At 31.5% G+C, this 12,071-nt stretch overlaps 1 protein-coding gene and 1 non-coding gene across 2 annotated transcripts; both read right to left on the reverse strand.

Moving 5' to 3' along the window:
* Positions 1–558: 558 nt before the first annotated feature.
* LOC140043653 (acetylcholine receptor subunit alpha-1-A-like) lies at positions 559–8,483 on the reverse strand. Its single transcript, XM_072088167.1, has 9 exons — positions 8,428–8,483; positions 7,821–7,866; positions 7,348–7,684; positions 6,894–7,148; positions 3,724–3,872; positions 2,974–3,018; positions 2,433–2,542; positions 1,334–1,875; positions 559–1,088 (listed from the first exon to the last, which is right to left on the reverse strand). The coding sequence occupies exons 1-9, from the start codon at positions 8,481–8,483 to the stop codon at positions 559–561; spliced, it is 2,070 nt and encodes a 689-aa protein (XP_071944268.1).
* A 217-nt stretch (positions 8,484–8,700) lies between these two features.
* Positions 8,701–8,772, reverse strand: Trnad-auc (transfer RNA aspartic acid (anticodon AUC)). Its single transcript has one exon. It is a non-coding gene; the product is annotated as a tRNA-Asp (tRNA).
* Positions 8,773–12,071: the final 3,299 nt, after the last annotated feature.

Consider the following 12,071-nt stretch of genomic DNA (forward strand, 5'->3'; position numbering starts at 1 on the left):
CTATTTGGGGCAAATCTTTGAACCTAAATTAGTTTTAATCGTCAATAACTAATTATCTAACTTAATTTAATTAGTAAACAGGGTTACATCAGGTGGTTAAAATCAGTACCGAAAGTACGAACCAACTTTACATACCATCGAGTAAAAATTCTAAAAGTAAGGCGCGATTTACCGAATTTTGCCCTTACGTAAATTTATATATAGAAGCCTTCGCTTTTTTTTTCGGAATAAGGAGACCTTCAATTTCTGTGTAATTCCTGGGATTTTGTCTCTTTATTATTTATATTTAAATATTTACTTTGTTACCTTAAAAAGAGAAAAAGAAATACATTTTATTTTAAATTGAATACTATTATTAGGGCTGACTGACATTATTTTTATGTTATACAGTTGAGCCCCTATTAAGAGACCCAACAAAGTTCCCTTTATAGAGGTGTCCACTGAATAGGGTTGTTCTTAGATTAATTTACTATTGGTAATCCTTAGTCACATGTGCCTAAAGACATCGAATAAAATATATATAAAAGTGTGATGAGATTGTTTTTGCAAAAGACTCAATTATTTTCCAGATATTATAAGTAATGTTACTGTGATTGTTACTATAACAACAACGATAAACAACACGATAAAGAGTAACCTGTCAACAAGTATGGCAACATTTCGCCAATTCTCTTTTTTGGAATTATTCAGTTCTTCTTTCTTATATTCATTCGAATGCAACCGCAGTTCATTCAATATCAGTTTTAATTCTTCTGGCGTCGAGTTAATTGCCGGGTCACTGATATACTTTATTCGTTCATCAAACTGTGTGATACTGATAGACCTACCAGAGTAAACAGAAGCATCTGAATTAGAGTATGCCGTGTTTTCATTTCCGGTATCCATTTCCTTTTGGAAAATGTGTTCATTATAATAATATGCACTCGTCTTTCTACCAATTGCTTTTCCAACTTTTCCAAAAAGTATACTAGCTAGCCATTTTGGAATATCTTCAGGCTGATTGCGGTTATAGATGTTGAGCAAAACTGCACTACAGACATGTACAATGCTAATACAACTCATACAAGTAAGCATTGTAAAGTATATCTCTGAAATAGTAAACAAAACAAATATTTAAGTTAGTCTAAACTGTTTTAGACTCCCTGATCTAGTTTCTTAAATTGTTATGCAAAATGATAATCGTCATCGTCATTGTCCTTCGTTTGGTGCACGATTCATTGTCTCCAATGGGAATGTCCGCTTAACATGATGTTTCCTGAATAATGGTGTCATAAAAGAAGGTTTTTTTAAATCTCACCAATAAGTAAACATATTAATTACGAAAAAAACTTACGGAGTATCGGTGTACTGTCGGCAGATGGTGGCAAAGCGTCGGATATCATTTGTTGGAATAAAAGAATTGACAGTAGGGTACTGACACCAAACGACATCTTCTCTCCACTTTCCGGTGGCAGCAAGAACACAAACATTGTCAAAATAGACAAGAGACAGCAAGGTAGAAGAATTATCTCGACAAAGAACCTCTCACGCCTTTTCAGAATAATTGTGAAAACAACTTTTGAGAAAGGTTCAGGACAACAATTGTATTTTTCTGGTATGTACTGAACACTGACGTCTTTCAGACTCCATGCACCGTTTGGATTAAACTCTGTTTGTTGGCTTTCACTTCCAGTCTCCGGGATTAGGTCCTGTTGTTTGGCATGGTAATTCCAATGCTCAAATTCTAAGGCACATTTCTGCTCATCAGACGGGAAATATTTTAAATACATCTTGCAGAAGCTCTTTACTATCATAGGTGTGCCTAAATGAACCGTACCATCGTTATTTACTCTTAGATGAAGCGACTTCTTTATTTGTTCAAATTCGCCATCAACGCTACAATACAAAACAGAAATCCTATTACTTAATGTATAGGCTACTTTTAATTACAATGAAAAGGCACTTAATTTAAGATAAAACACGAATTAAGTAATGTATAAGTCTCAAATTTTTATCAAAAATATTTAAAATTGGTTTTCGCTCAAATTCATATCAAAATTTTTTATCTAAATTTTCAATTTTTGTACAATTCCGACTAATATTTACTGACTGCTTATTCAGACTGAATTTTGAATATATTTTAATGATTAGAAAATAGATAATATTTTATTTACTGCGCTAACATAAAACGTTAAACTTCGTTTTAAGTTATGGGAGTCTATCAATATTACATTTGTGCCAGATTTTCAATGTTACACAAAGCAAAGTTGTAGGAGTCTAGTCAACAACCAAATTAAGTGTATTTCTTGTAACTCATATTCATAAATTAACACACATTAAGGCCTACTTGAAATATACTTAATGCTGTTTTTCATTAAAAAAACCCCAACGAACTAAATAATATTATTGTAATTAGACAGATATATATAATTAATTACTGTACGTAGGCCTACTTGTTATGCAATGTAACATCCGGGAGCCATAATGCTGACTGTTCTACGAAAATCTCGGTAATATTGTTGTAATCATTCGGATCCCATACCATAAACTCGTCTTTCCAAAGCTTAACAAAAATATAATTAAGTCCTATATATACAGTTGACAGTTTTAGAGAAACCATATACTAGAATTCATATAGAATAAACACATGCGAGTTCTCGTGTAATATATACACGGCAGATCAACATTTATTTTTTGTACTCAAAGTATTTTTCTCTTTAAAATAGATTTCAATTCCAAACTAGACACTAATCATTTACCATTGTGTAAGGTTTATACAATATACAATCCAGTTCATTGTTTGTACAATGGGAATTTAATATATAGTTATATCAAACGAGATCTCATTTGCTAAAAAAATTTTGTATTGAATTTGAATATTTTAATATATCGACATAGAATTCAATAATAACATATAGTGTATAACGCTCGTTGAGTTTGTTTTAATTTCTGAAATGACTGCCTTGCTCCTGCCTTTTATGAATAAATACATACCATTTTAAACCATCCGCTAACTGTGATTTCTTGTCTTTTTTCGTTCTAAAAATTACAATCAATAGAAATTTACGACTTCCATTAGCATTATTACAAAATAACCTAACATTTATTAAGTGATGTGTCAGGTTTGACGTTTAATGAAAAACAGAACATGGTATAATGGTTGTAAATGCTAATATGAGGCGTAGCTGTATTGGGTAATCACATTTTTTATTGGTTATTTTAGTGGAAAAAATCTTTTATATAGGCCTACAACAAAAAGCAGTGGCAAGTAATTAACGAGGGGATCAGAAATTAACATTTTGTATTGGTTATTTGAAACCAGTAGCGGAGAAAAATCATGTATAGAAACAACAAAAATCAGTGGAAAAAAATAGGGGATAGCTGACAGGGGAGGGGCTGTCAAAAATTATGACTGTACTATGTTTGTAAAACTTCAATAACCATTATATTACCATAACCATTGTACTGTTTCAGGGCTTTGATATAATAGTACATGTTTACTATTAAACATTAGTGAATCGTTAAATTGATCTATAATCCTTTACATTATGGGAATTACTTTCAGAGTCTCTAGACACGTAAACAAGTAAACATCTTTATATATCTCGTTGTCTTGTCATGGTTACATTACACAAAATCACAAATATTGCCCATTTTTTTTTAAACAATAATAATATGTCAATCATGCAAATGAACTGACATTTGATATTGTTCTAGATCAAATCAAAATAAAAACTTTCTTACGATTTCAATCACTTGTGATACAAGCAGTCGTATCGTTACCGTAACATTGTGTGTATGATCTCGGACTGGTCTCGTTGACGGCTCTATATATTTATCCAGTAAGTCCCGTATCAATTGCGACTCTGTATTCGTAGCTAATGATTGTTTAACTGTAAATAAACACAATTTGAAACAATGAAAAGGTAAATGTATTTATACTGTATAAGGATCTTTTCCACGCCGCCTTATCCTTTCTGAATTGTTGAGGTATGGATGTATGAATGAATCATTGAACGAACGAATAAGTGAGTGAGGGAAAGAGTAAAGGTCCCTATTTAATTGCAGCGGCGGGTAGTCGAACAAACAAAACAGATTGAAAACACATAGATGACTGCAATAATGAAACAGATATGTAATATATAATAATAACAAATATGAAATAGCTTATTAAGGAAGAAAAAAATAATTGGAGAGAAAATATTTACCTGGATAAAGTAAATACAATATAACGAGCATCAGTAGTTGGAATAAATTCATTCTAACGACAAGTACAGGACCTGACAAATAGTAAAAATTAGATTTGATAACTTTTTCCAATACAAATTGTACACACCATAATCCTAACTTGGGTTTCTATGTATGAATTGCGACCACAAAGATAATTTTGAAGAAATACTAAAATCTCATTTTGCCAAATGTCAATATCTCGCTGTTTGTTTCATAAGATAAAAATACCTTTAAATAAGTTAAAGCCTACAGAGAAAATTACCTTGTAACAAAAAATAAAACATACTTACTATTTGAAAAGTTTCAGATACAAAGCAAAACAATGAACAGTATCTGCGACACTATCAATTTAATAAACACTTTAAAAATTCAAATGATGCATTGAATGAAGTCTGCTCCCTTTTTTTATCATTATTAATTTGTAAACGTTGAGGGGGTAAATAAATAGGTACCTACTAGGCCTATAATACACACGTCTTTAATATTTTGACATTAATTTAGATGTCTACGCCTGACCAGCAATTAGTGATATTGAGGTTGTATAGTCTAGGTTCGAAAACGGCGATTCGACTTTAACATTGGTAAAAGGATAAATATTGTTGGCACACATGGCGTGTTATATGTATACTTGAGCTGGAACATCTGATAGTTTCGGTTTCGTACAATATATTCAAACCGTGTTGATTCGCTAGGTGGCGCTCGTAAAAGAATTCTAGTACTGTATAACAACCAAGAGAGACTGAGACAAATAATATTTCTTGTTTTTAACTACGTACGGAGTGAACTTAAGTAGAATTATATAATCATAACCAAATATTACCTCTATAAATCAGAGATATCTGAGCATAATGTAGGCCTACCACAAATGAAATAACAGTGGTACGAGTCCTCCCACCCCGATCCAAAATTGAGGAATCTTCTACACCTTCAACATCTTTAACAATGTTATATGTTTCAATCAGGTAAGGTAAAAAATGTAATTATTTGAGTTAGGCATAAACACATTATATACGTAAGGACATTTAATTGTAATCGTACCAAATAAGAAAATATAATACTGAGTAAGAAAGCCATTCACTTTCGTTATCAGTAATATTATAATAGCACTATATTATTATTATTATTTTTATTATAATCAAAATACAATGTTCAAATTCTAGTAATTATCTAATATCAAATCTGGAAAGAGTGTAAGATCAAATGAATGCTTCAAATTTGGTAAAAATATTTTGAATTAAAAGTTTGCATACGTGAATACATAACATAAATGAAACAGTTGTTACGCGATAAAGTATAGAGGGCACAATACATTACCAGATAATGAAGATAAAAACTCGACTTGATTTGAGTTATAATCCCATTAAAAAATTCTGGTAAAAATTGCGAAGTTTAGTGTTACGAACATCTACGCATGCTCACAAAATCACAATGCTATGTTTTTACAGATTTGATATAACTGTTTAATGTGGGAGCATTTTTAACGAAATTTCACACTAAATAAAAATATAAATATAAATATATACAGTTAATACGTCTAGTTCTAGGAGAAAAAACCCCATTTATGATCACCAATTCCGCAACGAGTAGACTACTATAAGAAGATAGAAATTTAAGGGATAAAGTGAAGTAAAATAAAGTGGATATTTTTCTATGTGTAGGCCTATTTGTAACAGTAGGATTTATCATACATAATTAAAACATTTTATAATAATATAATAAGTACAGGTGAGTCCAGTATTTATTCTGAACGTAGGAAATCGTTAATTTTTCTTCTCGGTATGTGGTAAGCTGGCCAGTTCTTTCTCCTGTTTTTCGACTAGGTACTCATTTACAGCAATAGGCAGCTGAAACCGGGTATTTCTGTATACTATCCTAACAACTGGAATATCCAACTCCTTTATATTATTTTTATTCTCTTCAAATAACATCTTTTTTTTTTGGCTAGAAATTTCTATATAGCGAAAGTGTGAAAAGAACGATCTTTTCCTATAAAACTACCGTTTATTGATTACTAAGCCTGCTGTAAATGTGTTTTGTAGACATGCAGATATCGCAAATTTAATAAAGCCTTCGCTTTTTTATGGAATAAGGAGACCTTCAATTTCTGTGTAATTCCTGGGATTTTGTCTCTTTATTATTAATATTTAAATATTTACTTTGTTACATTAAAAAGTGAAAAAGAAATACATTTTATTTTAAATTGAATACTATTATTAGGGCTGACTGAAATTATTTTTATGTTATACAGTTGAGCCCCTATTAAGAGACCCAACAAAGTTCCCTTTATAGAGGTGTCCACTGAATAGGATTATTCTTAGATTAATTTACTATTGGTAATCCTTGGTCACATGTGCCTAAAGACATAGAATAAAATATATATAAAAGTGTGATGAGATTGTTTTTTCAAAGACTCAATTATTTTCCAGATATTATAAGTAATATTACTGTGATTGTTACTATAACAACAACGATAAACAACACGATAAAGAGTAACCTGTCAACAAGTATGGCAACATTCCGCCAATTCTCCTTTTTAAAATTATTAAGTTCTTCTTTCTTATATTCATTCGAATATAGCCGCATTTCATTCAATATCAGTTTTAATTCTTCTGGCGTCGAGCTAATTGCCGGGTCACTGATATACTTTATTCGTTCATCAAACTGTGTGATACTGATAGACCTACCAGAGTAAACAGAAGCATCCGAATTAGAGTATGCCGTGTTTTCATTTCCGGTATCCATTTCCTTTTGGAAAATGTGTTCATTACAATAATATGCACTTGTCTTTCTACCAATTGCTTTTCCAACTTTACCAAAAAGTATACTAGCTAGCCATTTTGGAATATCTTCAGGCTGATTGCGGTTATAGATGTTGAGCAAAACTGCACTACAGACAATGCTAATACAACTCATAGAAGTAAGCATTGTAAAGTATATCTCTGAAATAGTAAACAAAACAAATATTTAAGTTAGTATAAACTGTTTTAGACTCTCTGATCTAGTTTCTTAGAGTGTTATGCAAAATAATAATTGTCATCGTCATTGTCCCTCATTTGTGCAACAAATAATGTTGTCTTAAAGAAAGTTTTTTTTAAACTCACCAATAAGTAAACATATTAATTACGAAAATAACCGTACGGAGTATCGGTGTACTGTCGGCAGATGGTGGCAAAGCGTCGGATATCATTTGTTGGAATAAAAGAATTGACAGTAGAGTACTGACACCAAACGACATCTTCTCTCCACTTTCCGGTGGCAACACGAACACAAACAGACAGCAAGGTAGAAGAATTATCTCGACAAAGAACCTCTCACGCCTTTTCAGAGTAATTGTAAAAACAACTTTTGAGAAAGGTTCAGGACAGCAATTGAATTGTTCTGGTATGTACTGAACACTGACGTCTTTCAGACTCCATGCACCGTTTGGATTAAACTCAGTTTGTTGGCTTTCACTACCAGTCTCTGGGATTAGATCCTGTTGTTTGGTATGGTAATTCTAAGGCGCAAATTCTAAGGCACATTTCTGCTCATCAAACGGGAAATATTTTAAATACATCTTGCAGAAGCTTTTTACTATCATAGGTGTGCCTAAATGAACCATACCTATTTACCCTCAGATGAAGCGACCTCTTAATTTGTTCAAATTCACCATCAACGCTGCAATACAAATGTTTAATATACAGTCTTATTACTTAATGTATAGGCTACTTTTATTAAAGAAAACGAACTTGATTTAACACGAATTAAGTAATGTATGAGTCTCAAACTTCGGAATTAATTAAAATTAATTTGCGTTCCAATTCATATCAAACTTTTTAAAATTAGATTTTCAGTTTTTGTACAATTCCGACTTATATTCACTTACTGATAATTCAGACTGAATTTCGATTTTTTTTTTTATTATAGCAATGGTTAGAAAATCGATAATGTTTTATTTACTGCGCTAACATCAATCAAATTGTAGAGGTCTATTGTTACCGTACATTTGTGCCAGATGTTCAATGTTTCACAAAGCAAAGTTTTAGGAGTCTAGTCAACAACCAAATGAAGTGTATTTCTTGTCTCATATTCATAAATTAAAACCCATTAAGGCCTTCTTGAAATGTGCTTCATGCTGTTTTTCATAAAAAAGAAACCCAACAAACTATTATTATTATTTTTGTAATTAGACAGATTTATATAATTAATTACGTAGGCCTACTTGTTATACAATGTTACATCCGGGAGTCATAACGCTGACTGTTCCACGAAAATCTCGGTAATGTTGTTGTCATCATTCGGATCCCATACCATAAACTCGTCTTTCCAAAGCTTAAAAAATATATAATTGGGTTCTATATTACATACATTTGTAAGACAAGGGGATGTAATGTCTCCTCTATTATACAATGTATATGTTGACACTTTTAGTACGTCTCTTTGATATACTGAAATTTAATTAATTAATTTGAAACGATAAAGATGAGGAAATCTGTGAGAATGAGAAAAAGTTGCCCCAACCGAGACTCGAACTCGGACCGCCTGCTTGATATGCAGATGTCCTAACCATTAGACCACCGGGGCTTTCATGGTATTGTTCGAACTCGATTGGATAGCGACTCTTTAACATTCTCGGCGTGGTACGGCGGAACAGCACTAGTCCTCAGTTGTACGCACGCGCACCAGAGATCAAATTGATACGCCCTCATCTTACAGTATTTTTATTCACGAGGCGGGATCTCAGAAGAGATACTTTTATATATATAAACAAATTAGGCACAGAACATTAATTCTAAACCGCCCAGTGATATACTGAAATTTAATTAATTAATTTGAAACGATAAAGATGAGGAAATCTGTGAGAATGAGAAAAAGTTGCCCCAACCGAGACTCGAACTCGGACCGCCTGCTTGATATGCAGATGTCCTAAGCATTAGACCACTGGGGCTTTCATGGTATTGTTCGATATAATTATATCAAACGAGATCTCATTTGCTAAAAAAATATAATTTTGTATTGAATTTGAATATTTTAATATATCGATATTGAATTCAGTAATAACATATATATAAACGCTCGTTGAGTTTATTGTAATGTCTGAAATGACTGCCTTGCTACTATAAATTGTTTTGATGAATAAATCCATACCATTCTAAACCATCCCCTAACTGTTATTTCTTGTCTTTTTTCGTTCTAAAAATTACAATCAATTGCAATGGACGACTTTCATTAGCATTATTACAAAAAATCTTGAAAATGAAGATTAATTAAATCGGTCTTTGAATAGGTTATTTTGTAGTTTCAATAAAGTTAACCACTTCCGTATGGAAAAAAAAAACAGAAAAAAACAATGTTTTCACTAAAAATGACAAAAATTCAACCAAAAATCTATTGGCTAGCAGCAAATTTGACTATTTGTGCTTTATTTTGATTGATTACAGGTTGAGTGGGTAAATAAATAGGTAGCTACTCTACTAACGTCTCTAATATTTTGACATGGATTTAGATGGCTACGGCTGCTACCAGCAATTAGCGATATTGAGGTTGTATAGTCTAGGTTCGAAACGGCGATTCGACTTTAACATTGGTAAAAGGATAAATATTGTTGGCACACATGGCGTGTCATATGTATTCTTGAGCTGGAACATCTGCAAGTTTCGGTTTCGTACAAAATATTAAAACCGTGTAGATTCGCTAGGTGGCGCTCGTAAAGGAATACAAATATATAACAACGAGAGACAAAATAATACTTATTACGGAGTGAACTTAGATAAAATTATAATCATAACCAAATATTACCTCTATAAATCAGAGAAAGCTGAGCATAATGTATCACAAATGAAATAAAAAGCTACCCCCTCCCCACTCCCAAAAAACAATGGGAAACATCACTTACATAGCTAAAATCAAAGTTAGATAAAACAGATGTTTGTTTGTGAAATCCAATACTTATATGAATCGCATATAGGTACCGATAACAATATTCCCAGTGGACCCTCAACTGATGATCTTTCCCGCATACTGAATAGACGCTAATGGGTATAGTCACTTAATTGGATATTTTGTAATTTCGATTTATACTACTACAACAATATATTTAATGTAATGTATTATGTTGTAGACTTTATGACGCAGAGATTATGACTCAGAGATAAAAACACATTTCCCTCGTTTATTTCACAGGAAAGTATTCCATTAATATGGGTGTCACAAAGGAAAGGCTCTCATCTCTTTAAATACACCAGTTTATTAAATTACAAGCTTATCTAAAATAAGCCTAATTAAGGAAAGGTCTCTAGAAAACATGGTGAATGAATATTTCTGAAAAATTACAACATGAAAACGTCAGAAGGTTGACCCATTCAGTTACGTTTTCGTTTCTGGTAATTGTTAATAAATTCGCCATAAAATGTCAATCTTGTGTACGGAGAATAACCAATTAGAATTTATTGATTTAGGTTAGATTAAGGGGAAAGTCTAAAAGCAGCATGTGCCTTTTAAAGTCATCAACTATATTGCGATTATTTAGGAAGTTGGAAAATGGAAATGATACAGATGCAATACAAGAAACTTTATTTGCCTTCGTAAAAGAATTATCAGTTGTCAGCAAATTCGATTAAAAATATACATACATAAACAGACTAAAAAATATGTAAACGTATAAACAGTAACATTAACAATCTTAAACAATTTTAAATCGTATTGTTACAAATACAATCTAGAGGCACTGGCTGGTTGATGACTTTTTGGCTGGCAAATTGTTCCAATACGTACATTGTTGTGGAATTGAAGAATCTCATTGGCTACACCTTCAAAATCTTTAACAATGTTAATATGTTGTTTCAATCAGGTCAGGTAGAAATTAAATTATTTAAATTACACATAGACACATTATATACGTAAGGACATTTAATTCTAATCGTACCAAATAAGAAAATGAAATACTGATTAAGAAAGCCATTAACAGGTTTCGTTATCATTAAAATATTATAATAGCCCTATATTATTATTATAATGAAAAAAAAACAATGTTAAAATTGTTAGTAAAATTGAGTAGAAATACAAAAAGCATCTGGTAATTCCATGCAGATAAACCAATATAATTATTATGATATATAGATCCAGAATCTTGTATATTAGCTGTTAAATTCAAGTGCAATTATTATTGTAAACATTTACATTTAGTAGTAGATGTGGAAATTATGACGCAAATCTACAATGTTTAAGAAATTACTTATGAACTATAACTATTATTAGGTAGAAAAAATGCCATAGAAAGAAGTACCATGTTCAAATTGTTAATGAAACTGAGCATAATTATATATAACTAATAATTTTTGGTGATCCAGAATCTTGATTTGTTATTAATGTATGATTATTATTAAGACAATGATATTTGATAATAGAGTATAAGTGCAAATTATGTCGCACGCCACAATATTTTAAAGAAACTATAATTTGAATTCTATTAATGCAGAAGGGAAACAAAACAATGTTAAAATTGTTAATGGAGTTTAGAATAGAATACCCTCAGTAATCTGTTTAGTGTATTGGAATGTGGCATTTTGTTTTTATTTATTCTTTGTTTTTGGCAGAATCATGTATATTAGCAGTTAAATTCAAGTGCAATTATTATTGGAACAATTTACATTTAGTGGAAATTATGACGCAAATCTACAATGTTTAAGAAATGACTTGAACTATAACTATTATTACCATTTTGTTTTTACTTATTCTTTGTTTTTGGTATGGGTTGTGATCCCTGACCTGAGAACAAAATTAAAAAACAAGGCCAACAGCCATTAAGTCGCGTGCTACAATACATAGTGATACCGGACCGACAGACAAACAGACCGACAGACAGACAGACCGACAGACAGACG

This window comes from Antedon mediterranea, chromosome 3, assembly GCF_964355755.1.
Source record: "Antedon mediterranea chromosome 3, ecAntMedi1.1, whole genome shotgun sequence".
NCBI lineage: Eukaryota > Metazoa > Echinodermata > Crinoidea > Comatulida > Antedonidae > Antedon > Antedon mediterranea.